Raw genomic sequence first — 15,133 nt, 5'->3', positions numbered from 1 at the left:
CCCAGGTGGCTCTGGAACCGGGAACAGTGGAGGAAGGCATGATAAATCACCTTCCCGTTACCTTCTACACCAGTCTAGGGTTTCTTAAGGATAGATCCATGTCTATCTACTTGTTACTATTTATTTCTAGAAATGTGATTTCTGATTTTACACTGGAAGTTTGCATTCCAGTGCGCAAATGAACCAGAAAGCCCTATTAGACAATATAATTATGCTATAATACAAATAAACTCTTTTGTGTTCCCTTTTCTTAAGTGGTTTTGAATATAACACGCATGTAGAAAAGTACACTTGCATACATTGTTCAGAGTTTTCAAACTTCCTGGTGAAAAGCAGAAATTAGGATGTGAGGATTCTGTGTTTTCCTTATTGGAAACTTGGGGGGAGCCACTGTAGATGGAGTGACAATGACAAGAAAAAAATGTCACTGAAAGGAATTTGAAACTGCTAGACCTATCTGTTCTTTGCTGCAGTTTCCAGCTTTTTCTGAATGAACCTGCTCTATGAAGAAGAATGCATAGTTACAATCACCAGTTACAATCACCTGTGAATGACAAAACGTTAGTCATCCCAACATACGATTGCAAAACAACTTTAGATGTGACTAATCTGGTTCTGACACTCTCCCACTGATGAGAAGGTGCTGGTATGTACTCTCTTTTAATAGGAAGTAACACTCGTTAGTTAACAAAAAGTAACACCTACTTTTTTGTATATAGTGCTTCCAAACCTTTGTTTATAATAAGGTTTAAGGCCAGTGGTTCTCAGATATCTCTGGGGTGCATAAGGATGGCTAGGTAGCTTGGTAAACACACAGCCCCAGGACCCACTCCCAGAGAGCCAAAGCTAGGGAATGGGCTCCGACACGAAGCTCTGGCCCACAGACCACTCCCGGGGAAACATCGCATAGGACGTGGGGGAAAAGACAAAGGCTCTGACCAATCATTTCATTTGAGTTGTTTCTCTATCAAAAAACCACTAAGCAAAGAAGATAAATAGTAGTTCACAAGAGAGAAGCAAAAATATATATATTAAACAACAAATTCTTTTTTAAAGTGCCAACTTTCTAGTAAGCAAGGGAACAGGACACAAAAATCATAGCCCAGAAGGCTCCGCTGCACTGTGGTGCTGACAGTGGGCAGGATGCGCCTGCGCGGGGCCCAGCTCGCGGCGCTCCGTGCTTTCTTCACCGCGATCCTGAAACCGCTCCAAAGATAAAGTCTACGTGAAATTAAAAATGAGAAAACCGTGCCATTTTCATCTGTTAAAGAAGCAACTATCTTTAATTTATAAGACTAAAATGTCTATCACACATTGAAAATGCCCTTCCTGGTACAAGTTTTCCGCAGCGTGACTCCTCAAAATATATTCATAACGTTCATAACCTGTGACCCTGCAATGCTAGTCCTTGGAACTAATTTGAAGGGAAATGGTAAGAAAAAATGACAAAAATGGACACACCAAAATGCCTCTGGAGTATAATCCACCTACCATGTATTTTATAAGGTACCGACATGGCACATTATTATGCAACTGTTAAGAGGTTACTGGGGGACTTTAAAACACGAGGGAAAATGTGCACAATTTAATATTAATCAAAAAGAAAGGATACAAAATAAATACACAGCATTATCCAGCTGTTATAAGATGTATAGAAAATAATACTACAATATTAACATTTTGTTTTTCTCTAGAGTGGGATTATGGTCAATTCCTCCTTTTTGAATTTTCTATAGTGAGCTTACAGTACTTTTATGTCCAGGGAGAGGAAAGGTGTGTGTGTGTGTTTTAATGCTTAGACATAAGAAAAGCCATTTAACTGTCAGATGAATAAAATACTGTGTTAGAAGTGCTTTCTCTGAATAATACAAAAAAGAATACATCTGACCTTAACACAATATTCACACTACTGACAAGCTGTGAAAACAGAAGGCATTAGAGAGTTTACTATTTAAAGGGATTCTATGATGAAGCCTTAGAAAGCAAGCAATCCCTCTGTAAAGCCTAATTTGTCATTTTGGAACAATATTATCATCATGATGTGTTTACTCAGTGTGTCATCAACTCTCCATTATATTCAGTTCAATTCAAGAAACTGTTTTCTGTATGCCTACTATGTGCTGTGCACCAGGCCTGCCTTTGGAGAGCTCAGCTGCAGCAGGAAAGACTGCAGGATGGGGGGGATAGGGTGTGGGAGGGCTGAACCCCTACAGTAACATTTCACACCAGCAGAGGAGAGGCCAGCCACCCTGAAAAAGGGATATCCAAGTCTTCATTATTTTCCCTAAGATATGACCTGTCTTTAAAGAAGCTTCCTTCCCAAAGACTGTAGAGAATGGCACCCCAGTGTGGGCCCCACAGCACCATAGCATGCTGTTTGTGCAAAGGGCCCATGCTGCAGCCTCACCCACCCAGGCAGGCGCGTACTGCCTAGGATGACCAGGAAAGAAACGGTTCTCTGTGATTCTCCTTCTCCAACTTCTCCTAGAGACAAGGATTTAGAAATGAAAGTGTAACTCCAATATTACTTGGAGAAAGGCCCAACTCCTGCAGGGAAGGGCCTCATAAGATAGTAACTCCCTACATGGCTTTTTAATCTTCCCACGGGGGCTTAAAATTCCCTGGAGTTCCAGCCACACATATCAAATTGCCTTTTTGGCATTTTAACCTGAACATTCGATGGGGCCTTACAACTTGCCCAAAGCTAAACACCAGTCTTTCTACCTCCAACATGAGGAAGTTCCATCAGCTCTATCTGTAAAACAGATCCAGAACCATCATCCACTTCTCTCCAAGTCCGAGGTCACTCCCCCAAGCTGCAATCCCCTCACCCCCAAAATGCCATGGTGGCCCCCAACCCAGCCTCCTGCCTCCATTCTTGCTCCCCTACAATGCCTTCTCATGCAGTAGCCAGGGCTTTTTGAAACACAAGGGCAAGAAAGTATATCTGTTTTATCCACAATTATTTCCTCAGCACAAAGAGTGTGAATGAATTCAATTCCTTTGCTTAAAAATAAATCAATAAATCTTCCCATTTCCAAACTCCTAACTTCCCACAATAGCCTTCAAGGCTAATGATCTGGACCTATTCCCAGCCCTTGACACCCAGTCCCACTGGTCCTCCTTCTGCTCCTCAGACATGCCCACCTTCTTCCTGTTTATGGCCTTTGAACCTGCAGTTCCCTTTTTCTGGAATGTTCTCTTCCCCATGTGTCTCCTTCCCAACACCTGGGCTTGGCTGGCACCTTCTGTAATTCTGGTCTCAGTTCACATCGCCTTGTATCCCTACCACGCTTCCTAAAATAGCCACACAATCATTCTCCACGTATTATCTTATCAGAGCCTCGACTTAGGCTGAAATCACCTTGGTTACTTAGCATTTACTCCTGTGAAAACTGTTGGAACGTACAAGCTTCAGAGGGTCCTTGTACGTCTGGGTCCCTACTACAGCCCCAGTGCCTTGAGCAATGCCTGGCTCCCAGTGAGTGGCTGAGTGATTTAGCAATTAATTTAACTCCATGTTCCAGGATTTCGTTTGCCACATCGAAGCCTCAGAGACTATAGCTAGCTGGTGCCTGCAGGTAATCAGTTCTGCAAAAATGAACTCAGACAAGCTAAAATGTATGGAGACCAAAACATCAATTAGTTAATGTACTGCAGTACATTGAAAACACTCTATCAACGGAACTGAACAAATCCTCAAATTCCATTCAATTCACTGTCTTCACCCCCTAGAGTCAAGCCACATGACAAGCCAAGTCTAGTGGGGAGAGTTAAAACAAAATGAATTTGGATAATGTGATGGTTAATTACATGTCAACTTGCTGAGCCGTGGCATGCTCAGATAGCTGGTTAAACAGTATTCCTGGATGTGTCAGTGAGGATGTTTCTGGTAGAGATTAGCATTTGAATAGGTAAAACTGAGTAAAGTAGAGGGCCCTCATCAAAGTGAGGGGGGCGGGTAGAGCCCGAACAGAACAAAAAGGAGGAAGAAGTTGGAATTCGATTTCTGCCTGACTGAACTGGGACATCGATTTTCTCCTGCCCTGGGCACTCCTGGTTCTCAGGCCTTCAGACTGTTACACCACCAGCTTTCCTGGGTCTCCAGCCTGAGGATTGCAGTCCCCATAATCATGTGAGCCAATACCTTATAATAAATAAGTTATAAGGTATATGTAAGTTTATATATATATAAGTTAATATGTAAAATTATATATATATACACATGTGTGTGTATGCACAGGCACACACACACAGTTTGTACAATATCAATGTAGCCTGGGAGCTAAGGAGAGCAGACTGGAGTGTGTATACATGAACAATGACGACTTCACTATACTAGACAATGGGGGTGGTAGACACCATTGAGCGAGCATGTGTACTGTGTGGTTGTTGCATTCAAAATGACTGAATACAGCAAGAAATCTGCACCACATTTTGAGTTAAGCTTTTACATTCCTCTGCAGAAACTATTCAGATTCAGAAGGCTGAAGCTATGGGCAACTAGTGATTGGCATCTCCATCAGAACAATGTACCCATTCACGCATCATGTCTCATGCAGAGTTTTTTTGTGAAATGTCAAATCGCCCAGGTGACTCAGCCCTACTACAGCCCTGATTTGGTGCCCTGTGACTTCTGGCTTTCCCTAAACTAAAATCACCTTTGAAAGGGAAGAGATTTCAGACCATTGATGAGATTCAGAAAAATATGATGGGGCAGCTGATGACAATTGGGAGAACTGTGTAAGGTCCCAAGGTGCCTACTTTGAAGGGGACTGAGGCATTATTGTCTTATGTACAATGTTTCTAGTATCTTATGTCTTCTTCAGTAAATGTCTCTATTTTTTATATTATATTGCTGGACACCTTCTGGACAGACTATATATATATGATTGGTTTGGTTTCTCTGGAGAACTCTGACTAATACACAGGGTAACTGCCAAAGTCCCTCTGCTGACACACCTGTTCCCATGGGACAGAATCACTGAGCTACTGAGCTGCAGGCCAAAATCCTCTCTGTGGGTAAAACGCATGAGGTCCAGTAGCCAAGACTCTCTCCTCCCTGACAGTGCTAGCTATACAAGTTCTCGTCTGTCCATCCTTGTCCACACCTCTCCTTTGACATGTTGATAAAGACCAACTCTGTACTCATCACGTAAGTCCAGAAAGCCCATTTGTATATTATTAAACTAACAAAACTAGATATAATCTAGTCAATTAGATGAAGGCTTGATACAGTTTCCTTTAACCCAACTAGGTCAAACCCAACACCCCAAGTCAGTGGACCTTATGAAGCACGGGAACCAGGAGTAAGTCTACAGATTCTAACCAGCTGGGTAACAGACCCTACCACCTAGTTCCCCAAAGACAGAGTAAAAGCTCTAAGGGGATGTGGGATCCCAACCACTTCCCCAAACCATCAAACTGTGGAAGGGAAAGCCTGCCACCCACAAAAGGGCCATGGACTGACTGCTCACTGGGACCTGGCTTCCAGGAATTGATGAGACAGTATGGGTAACCCAGACGTGCAAAATACAAGGTTGACTATATCACCTCTTCTAAATGTAACATGATGGTGATAATTTGTGGAAAGTTTCTGAGGAATAAATAATTAATACCATACTTTATATCACACGGCAAACTGCCAGTAGACACAATGGGTGGGAATGTATTTTTTTTAAGATTTTATTTATTTACTTTTAGAGAGAGGGGAAGGGAGGGAGAAAGAGAAGGCAAGAAACATCAATGTGTGATTGCCTCTTCCACACCCCCTACTGGGGGCCTGGCCAGCAACCCAGACATGTGCCCTGACTGGGAATTGAACCAGCAACCCTTTGGCACACAGGCCAGAGCTCAATCCACTGAGCCACACCAGCCAAGGCATGGGTAGGAATGTATTTAAACAATATAGACTTTCATTCAACATTTATCCAGCACCTATGGTATACTAGTACACAAGAGTCATCTGTTTTGACATTGGAATCTGCTGATATAACATGGGCAATAATTACAGGGTTTTGGAAAGGCCAAGGACCCTAGAGGCATTGATTAATGTGCATTTATTGAGCTCCTACTACGTGCTCAATACTGGCCGGTGCTAAAAATAGAAAAATTAAGACTCAGTTCGAATTCTTGAAGATCACACAGCCCAGTGGTTTGACCATATGTTTTACTGTTCTTCCTGTGTGCAACTGTGTTAAGAGCCATGTGGTAGAGAATGAGAAAGACGTATCTAGGCAGATTCACCAAGATGTGGTATTAACATTAACTTAATTCAACTAGCTCAAGCAGGAGCCTGGGGTGAGCTTTGTATGTTAAGACTGGCTTCAGTTTTAGTTTGGTAATACAAAATCACCTGCGGAGACAGATTTTTATTAAAAAATAGCCAGTAAAATTTTATAGAGTGAACTAAAAAATATATGTAAACCAGTAATAAAAATAATTTTAGAATAATTTTAGAACCAGGTAATTCACAGAGGAAATTTACTGAGAATCTACAGACAAAAAAAAATACACTTTTCATCTCATTTAAATACACTTTGAATATCACCACCCCTCTTTGCTTTAAATACGCAAATATTATATTTGCATAAAATGCACCCTCTCAATTTTATATTACTTTTGAACAAAGGCTTTCTTTTTAGTACTTTTAAATTTTACTCTACAATAAATAGATAAGATTTTAATCTACACCATGATTTAATTTTTTAAAAAAATTTGGCAACAGACAATGTTGTAGTTTTGGTGTTTCATCAAGCACTCTAATTTTGGTTATGTTCGAGTAAACACACTCGGGCTTATAATATATATAAACCCATATAATTAGTTTTTCACATCAGAGTCTACTATTCTTCCAAACTTCCTTCTGTTACATTATAATGACGTAGTTACTACCAGTCATAAAAGTAAACACTCATATGTGCAAATTTTTGACCAGAGTTAGATTTTATTCAGTTTTCCTCTCTACAATGGAAATCAGCATTTCATTTGCAAAATTGTACACTGCAAAAATTATATGTAAATGAAAAGAGTGTTGTATAGTTAAGGTAAGAATAATCATTAAATAAAATGTGTTTCAGATGGAAAAACAGCAGATTTGAAATTACTTTAAAACTTGCTGTGTTTCAAACTGTTTAAAAGTCATCTTAAAGAAGCACATTAAAGAAAAATTGTGTTTAAAACACAATTAGCCCTGATTGGTGTGGCTCCGTTGCTTGGGCAACCGCCTGCAAAGTGGAAGGTGCAGATTCGACTCCCAGTCAGGACACACGCCTGGGTTGCTGGTTCTACCCCTGGTCAGGGTGCACATGATAGGCAACTGATCAGTGCTTTTCTCTCTCCCTTCTCCCTGCCTTCCCACTTTCTCTAAAATAAATAAATAAAATCCTTTAAAAAACACAACTGGAAGAAAAATAATTAGCAAAAGCCTATATGATTGATGACTTTGGATGTCTAGGTTTGTTTGCTAATGACTCAAATTATCTATGCTGTTCAATGAAGTCACATTAAACTAATGACAGGGTGGGGGAGACCTCAGTGAGATCTAAAGCTAGAATTACCTAGTTTTGTGAAGAAATTCTTGTTGAAGGGGTAGAAATACTCAGAAAGCAAAGAATGGCTAAACAGCCCTGCCTGTCACATTTGGGAGTTGGTTACCTAAGGCGAGTTTCTAGAAGAGCTCCCAGAAGGCAAAGTAGAAAAGTGAAAAGAGCATATTAATAATCTGGGCTTAGTCTCAGCACTGCCCCTTCTTGGCCTTGAGACCTCAAACAGGTCCCTTCATTTGCCTGGGCCTCTGATGCCTCATCTGAAAAGGAACACAGTTTGGACAGATGACCTCAGGGTCTGTCTCCTCTAGTCCTTCTTGCTACCAGCAAATCTTCAACTGGCCTCACTCTGAATTGGGCAAGCATTCACTTAATAAGCATGGCACTTACCTTGTACTGGACAATGCAAAGAGAAGACAAGGTCCCTTTCTTTTTGAAGAACTCACACTCTGTCAAGGGAAACAAACTCATAAAGAAAAAATGCCCGTTCTCTTCAGTAAATGCTACGGTAACGGTGATGAATACATCAAGGGAAATGGAACTGAGGCGAGGGAGGAACAGGCAGGCGTGGCTTCCTGGAGTAAAGGAACTGTTAAACAGCATCGAGGGCTCAGCCGAAGCTGAAAATACTTACTTAAAATTGTTCTGATTGTTGGATTAGTGCATAGCAGCTACCAAGGGGGAAACTGTTCCTCAGAGTCCATAGTCACAGCTAAAGCACTAGCACCTCTTACAGAAAAAAAAATCAGGTCTAGGCTTTTCTAAGGGTGGAAATGTAAAGTTACACTTTGCTTTTTTTATAACTGAGAGCAGTACTAACTCCATAGATTGGCTCCAGTCTCTAGTCTGCCCACCACCCACAGGAAATGCGGGGCATGGAAAGAATGGGGAGGTCACATGATTTTCTAAGATGAAACATTGGGGCATTTGTAACTTTAAAAAATATTTTGTTTGTTTATTTTTAGAGAGAGGGAAGGGAGGGAGAGAGAGGGGGAGAGAAACATCAATGTGTGGTTGTCTCTCACCTACCCCCCAATGTACCCCAACAAGGAATCTGGCCTGCAACCCAGGCATGTACCCCAGCCAGGAATTAAACTGGTGACTCTGTGATTTGCAGGTCAGCACTCAATCCCCATCAACCAGGGCACGGTGTTTGTATTTTTTTATGACATACTTCTTTGCTATTGGTTGAGAGAATGAGAATATAAGAATCGTTATTTATTTATCTTTTTATCCTTACCTGAGAATATCTTTTCATTGCTTTTAGAGAGAGGGGAAGGGAGAAAAAGAAAAACATCAACTCAAAGAGAGACGCATCAATTGATTGCCCACCTCACGCACCTGGACTGGGGATTGGGGATCAAACCCACAACCCAGGCATGTGTCCTAACTGGGAATTGAACCCTCAACCCTTCTGTTATGGAGCCACACCAACCAGAGCAGAACCGTTATTTATCCCTAAGCACTTTGATTTTATCTATCTCACTCTCTAGATTTATTTGGGTATGGAAGGGCTGACAGCCTCCTAAACTATCTCTACCTCTTTCAACATGAAATGTTTAACTTGGGGTTGTTGGATTTTGTGAAGGGGCTGACCTGGGGTTGGCAAGTGATTCAGCCTCTGAGATAAAATCGCTTTAGCACTCAAATGTAAAACTGGGAAGAGCACTGTAAATATAGACACATACCTTCCCAAAACAAGTAAGTTATCTCCGGCAATTTCTTAAACTTTCTATTCTCCCTCTTATGTCATTAGAGCTCTTTGCTTGCAGGCAATTGAACCTGACTCTGGCTAACTCTGAGGAGGGAATGGAATTCATGGAAGGATATAGGGGAGAAGTGCACACGATCGACAGGGCAACTGGGGACCCCGACTGAGAAGACACCAAAGGTATTTCCTGGGGTCCAAGAAGCAAAACCACTGGCCAGCACCCCACAGGGACAGCTGCTGCAGGAAGACTCTGCTCAGGTGTCACGCTCTTGGATGTGAGTGTCTCCATGTTCTAGCCTGAGTTATGAACTCCAATCCTCTTTAGCTAAAAAGGTGATACAGGCGCCCCGACTAACAGCCATCAAGTCTGTACCCAATGAAAGAGAAGTAAATCCCAAAAGGAACTCAAATTGCTGTGACCAAAAGAAATTGGAATGGATGCCACCAGTCCCCAAAGCAACAAAGATCTGCTATGTGCCATTAATAGCAAACACACAGCCCTTTAAACATCATAGAAGTACAGACCAGAAGTTTTAGGATCCTAAAGACAAATGAACTTTAATTAGAGTACAGTTCTGAGTGCATCTCAGTCCTTACTAAGGATACATGAGAGTCTCAAAGAAGAGTGAAAGTTAATGACCATGTGGTAGATCAGGACCTTACTTACACATAAACTGAGTGACAAGTACGAAAAAAGAAATTAACAATGCAAACAGTAGCCATAAAAAGCTGGGTAGTTATATTAATATCAGACAAAATGGACTTTAAGACAAGACATACTACTAGAGACAGAGAGAAACATTTTATGATAAAAGGGTCAACATATCAGGAAGATATACATACAACAAAAAACATACAGGTGGGGCAAAAGTAGGTTTATAGTTGAGTATGCAAAACACAGAGTTTGTTCTTGTATTATTACTTATTGATTATCGTACTGCTTTCCATATGAACAACTGTGAACCTACTTTTGCTCCATGCTGTTTATGCACCTGACAACAGAGCCCCCCAGTACTGACAGAATTGAAAGCAGAAATAAGACAATTCAACAATGAGAGCTGTAGATTTCGACAACTCATAGAACAAGAGTCTTAATAAATTCAAAGAAATTAAAAATATACAAAGTATATTCTCTGCCCACATGCAATGAAATTAGAGATCTAAAACCACAACACAAATAAACTCGGGGAAACCCCCAAGCATTGGAAACTAAACAATAGATTTCTAAATAACACATAAGCCAAAATGAAATCAAAAGGGAAGTTTTGGAATATCTTCAACCTCTAAAAACAAAAACACAACATACCAAAACTCATGGGAAGTAGCTAAAGCAGTGCTTAGAGTATACTTGATAGCTTTAAACCTCGTAACCAGAAAAAGATCTCGAACCAATTATCTAAACTTCTACCTTAAGAAACTAAAATAAGAAAAGCAAACTTAATCAAAGCAAGCAGGAAAAAAGGAAATACTATAGAGTTTAAATCAACAGAGTAGAAAACAGAAAAGCCATAGAAAAAATTAATAAAACCAAGAGTTGGCCTTTGTGATGACAGAGACTCAATATTATTCATTAAAATAGCAATTCTCCTCAAACTTATCTATATATTCAAAGCAATTTCTATCACAATCTCAGCACATTTTTCTATGGAAATTGACAAGCTGATCTTAAAATTTACATGAAAGTGTGAAGGACCTAGAATAGCCAAAACAATTTTGAAAAGAAGAACAAAATTGAAGGACTTAAAGTACCTGATTTCAAAATGTAATCTAAAGCTAGAAATTAAGGCAAAGTGCTATCAGCACAGGAAAACCATACAGATCAATGGAATCCAGAATTAAACCCCTACATTTTATGGTCACTTGACTTTCAACAAATGGACAAATAGGAAAATGATAGATTTTCCTTGGCCACCCATATGGAAAAAGTTAACTTAGACCTTCACCTTGTTGCAGACCGCTCTGCCTGGTTTTAGGAATTGTATCTCGACCTCTTGTGGCTAAGGGCTAGTGAAGACCCCTGAAATGTGAGCCGCAGGAGACAAAGCTTGTCTCTGGTAGCAAACACTGCCTCAGTTTCCTCTCCCTGCCCCCAAAGTCAATGACGGGTAAGACCCCTCACAGCGGGGGGCAACCTAAGCCAGACTCGATCACTTGGGAAGCCTTCATGGAAGGACGGGGGGTGGGGGCTGCAACAAAGAGCAATGGACTCTTGCCCCCCGGATCTGACATAGCCTGAGCCCCCTTGTTCTCTGGGAAAAGTGCTTCCAGGCTCTAACCCCCTTAAGCCTGAATACCTGATGGGGAGAAGTACAGCTCCTTGCCTTGCTAGAGCGTGTCCTGGGGAAAAATCTGGCATCACAAAGACTTCCTGATAAACCTGTGAAATCTGCTCTGCTAAGAGTGCTTTCATTCATATGTTAAGGGTTTGAGCAGGAAACCCTAAAACTCTGTTCCTGACAGACTGTGACTCAGACTAAGCCCTCAGATTTCTTTGAAATGTTATCTACTGTTTGATCCTTGCTGCCCTGTATTCCTGTGTCTTACAACCCAATAAAAGGCCTTGGAGGAGGGCACTCGAGGCCTTTTTCTCCTCGGAGAAACTGGCCACTGCTCACGGCCTTTTTCCTCTGGGAAAATGGCCTCTTCTCCCTAAGCAGATCACATTGTGTCTCAGTCATATCTATTCTTATCCATGGCACATGAGGGGACTTGCAAGGAAAGTTGCCCCCACATTACCTTACTTCATATGTGAAAATGGACTCAAACTAGATCATAGAATGTAAAGAACTAAAACTAAAACTTGAGAAGAAAATAGGGGAATATCTTTGCAGCCTTAGGTTATGCAAATGGTTCTTAAGACACAAGACTAAAAGTATAAACTATAAAAGAAAAACCCCAGTAAGTTAGGCATCATTAAAATTTTTAAATTTTGCACTTCAAAAAACACAATTAGGAAAATAAAAATATAACTCACAGAATGGGAGAAATATTTGCAAATCATATATCTGATAAGGGACCTGTACCTAGACTATCTATGAAACCTTTACAACTGAATAATAAGACAAATAACCCAACTTACAAATGGATTCTAACACATGCTACAACCTGGATGAACCTTGAACACAAGCTAAGTGAAATAAACCAGACACAAAAGGACAATACTGTATAATTCCTCTTATATGACATACCTTGAATAAGCAAATTCACAGAGCCAGACAGTGGGATGGAGGTTACCTGGGGCTGTGGGGAGTGTAGAAGTGTGGGGAGTCATTGCTTAACTGGTAGAGAGTTTCTGTTTGGGATGATCAGAATGTTTGGGAAATGGATAGTGGTGATGGGAATGTAATTAACGTCATTCCATTTTATACTTAAAAATGGCAACAACGGTAAATATCGTACCACAATAAAAAATTTATTTAAAAAAAATAGGCAGCAGACTTGAGTAGACATCTCACCAGATAAGACACACACATGACCACTAAGCACATGAAGAAGTGCTGCAGATTATTAGTCACAGGGAAAGTTCAAGTTAAAACCACACTAAAATACCACTGCACAGGCACTAGGATGACGATAATTAAAAAGACAGATAATACCAAGTGTCGGTGAGATGTGGAAAAACTGGAAACTTTGTACATTACTGATGAATTGGAAAATATTATAGCCACTTTGTCAAATTGTTTTGTAGTGTTTTAAAAAGTTAAACATAAGCTTACTGTGAGACCTGGTAATTCTATTCCTAGTAATTTACCCAAGAGAAATGAAAACACAAGCCCACATACAGACTTGCACACCAGGGTTCAGAGCTGGCTCATTCATAACAGCTGAAAACTGGAAACAGTGCAAATGCCCACTAAGGAAGGAAGGGACAAACAGAATGTGGTATATCCATACAATAGGATACCGCTCAGTTAGAGAAAGAACATTCTAGAACATGGCTAAATCTCAAAAAGATTATGCCAAGTGAAAGAAGCCAGATGCAGAAGATTTCATAAGATTTCATTTACATTTAATTTCCAGAAAAGACAAACTTATAGAGACAGAAAGCAGATTGATGGTTGTTTGGGGTTGGGATGAAAGTGGGAATTGATAGGCTTATATAAATTAAGGGTTGTGACAGAAATGTTGAAAAACTACATGGCGTTGATGGTCATAAAGTTCTATAACTTTACTAAAAGTCACTGAGTTATGTATACTTACAATGGGTGAATTTTTGTGGCTTTTAAATTATACCCCAATAAGGCTATTAAATACGTATGTCAATGCATACATCCTCGTACATTCATACACACATACCTGACACCAAAAAATGAGGTTTAATTTCTGAAGCATAATTACGACACAGTCTCTATGACTTGAAACAAAGGTTTTCCTTAATCTAGTCAATATACCTTTTATTCATATATTTTAAAATGTCATGTGAAGGATATTAACACTGTTCAGTGATGAAAGGCCACACCTTAAATGATTTTAAGGTTTCTGAATTAAATCGTGTAATCCCTGTGATTGCTCAATAAATAGCAGTAAATTTACAAATTCCAAACTTAGACAATATTTGCCTCTTATTGAGCTCATTGCAGAGAAAAAGAAAATAAAAGAGAAGTCAGAAAAGCAATTTAAATCTCTAGGTTGTTTGAGTGATAAACTATGTAATCATCATGACCTAGAAACATTTAATCAGAAGAGCAAAGGCTGACCTAGTAATTGATTTAATAGCCATCTTCAACAATATGAAGGGTTCTTGCAGGGAAACAATTTGACTCGTGCTTCTCTCTCCACGGAGAGCCAAACAAAACAAAGTGATTTAATAATCAGCCAGGCAAATTTAGATTAAACAGAAATAACACTGACAGTACATGCTATCAAATACTGGAATACATTTAACCAGGATATTTGTTCAAGCTGTTTCCTTGGTGATCATTAAGAATAGTCAAGACAGACAGCTTCGGTCAGAAGGCAACACTGCCTGGGAGTTGGCAGTGGGACCAGGCGACCTCCTGCGGGGGAACTAGTGTGTGGGAGGGAGCCCAGCGCAGCAGACTCACGCAGCAGACTCACGCAGCAGACTCACGCACCTTACTTACCTCAATATCCCGATTAAGTTGCTTCACTATGGCAGTTATGTTTCTGATGTGCTCCTCCAAGAAAAGCCTGGCCAAGCGGTCGCCTCCCCCTTTGTTTTGCATTTTCTGCAAACTGTTGACGATGTCATCTTTAATGCGGAAGGCGTGCTCCACGAGGGCTGCTGTCGTCTTCTCGTGGCAGAGGATCCTGTCTTCCAGCTGCTCCATAAGGCTTACGGAGGAGTAGGGCGCCATGCTCAGGGACTGGCTGTGTCGGGGCATGGTCCTAACTCGCCTGCGGAAAGGAGCCACGTCACCAGGGTTGTTAACAGGGGGAAAGGTCATGTGTAAAGCCAGATTCAAGACTTCCCAGAAAAGAAAATGCAAATTATCTATCTCAATAAGCTAAATGAGGTGGAAGGCAGGGTTTCTACCCCAAAGAATTTTCTTCATGAGCCAGGCAGCATCTTTAAACAATTGTATCCAGAGAGTAAAGTGTGCTGGTAGCAGGTTTCATGACCTTAAAAAGCAAGAGGTGCCCTGGCTGGTGTGGCTCTGTGGATTAAGTACAGGCCTGTGAACCAAAGAGTTGCCAGTTCGATTACCAGTCAAGGCATGTGCCTGGGTTGCAGGACAGGCCCCCAGTGGGAGGGGTGGGTGAGAGGCAACCACACATTGATACTTCTCTCTCTCTCTTTCTCTCTCCCTTCCCCTCTCTGTGGAAATAAATAAATAAATAAAATCTTTTTTTAAAAAAAGCAAGAGGCTGGTGGAGTTGGGCACACTCAGCAGTCTTCCCAATATAAGCTGTG

The 15,133-nt window shown here is 40.8% G+C and overlaps 1 protein-coding gene across 3 annotated transcripts in view; it reads right to left on the bottom strand.

Annotated features, from left to right (window-relative positions):
* Positions 1–15,133, bottom strand: part of FAM81A (family with sequence similarity 81 member A) — a 71,235-nt gene that overhangs the window by 31,897 nt on the left and 24,205 nt on the right. For 2 of the 3 annotated variants that reach the window (XM_037054009.1, XM_037054010.1), the window contains exon 3: positions 14,343–14,616. In XM_037054009.1, the coding sequence (XP_036909904.1) occupies positions 14,343–14,616 (274 nt within the window). Of the gene's footprint in view, positions 1–7,937; positions 8,037–14,342; positions 14,617–15,133 lie in introns of those variants that run through there. The other variant, XM_037054011.1, reaches the window with a different exon arrangement.

This window comes from Sturnira hondurensis, unplaced genomic scaffold (genome assembly GCF_014824575.4).
Source record: "Sturnira hondurensis isolate 20B ecotype Veracruz unplaced genomic scaffold, ASM1482457v3 Scaffold0008196, whole genome shotgun sequence".
Lineage (NCBI taxonomy): Eukaryota > Metazoa > Chordata > Mammalia > Chiroptera > Phyllostomidae > Sturnira > Sturnira hondurensis.
Note: the sequence above shows the minus strand (reverse complement) of the source record. Positions and strands in the feature narration are given on the sequence as shown.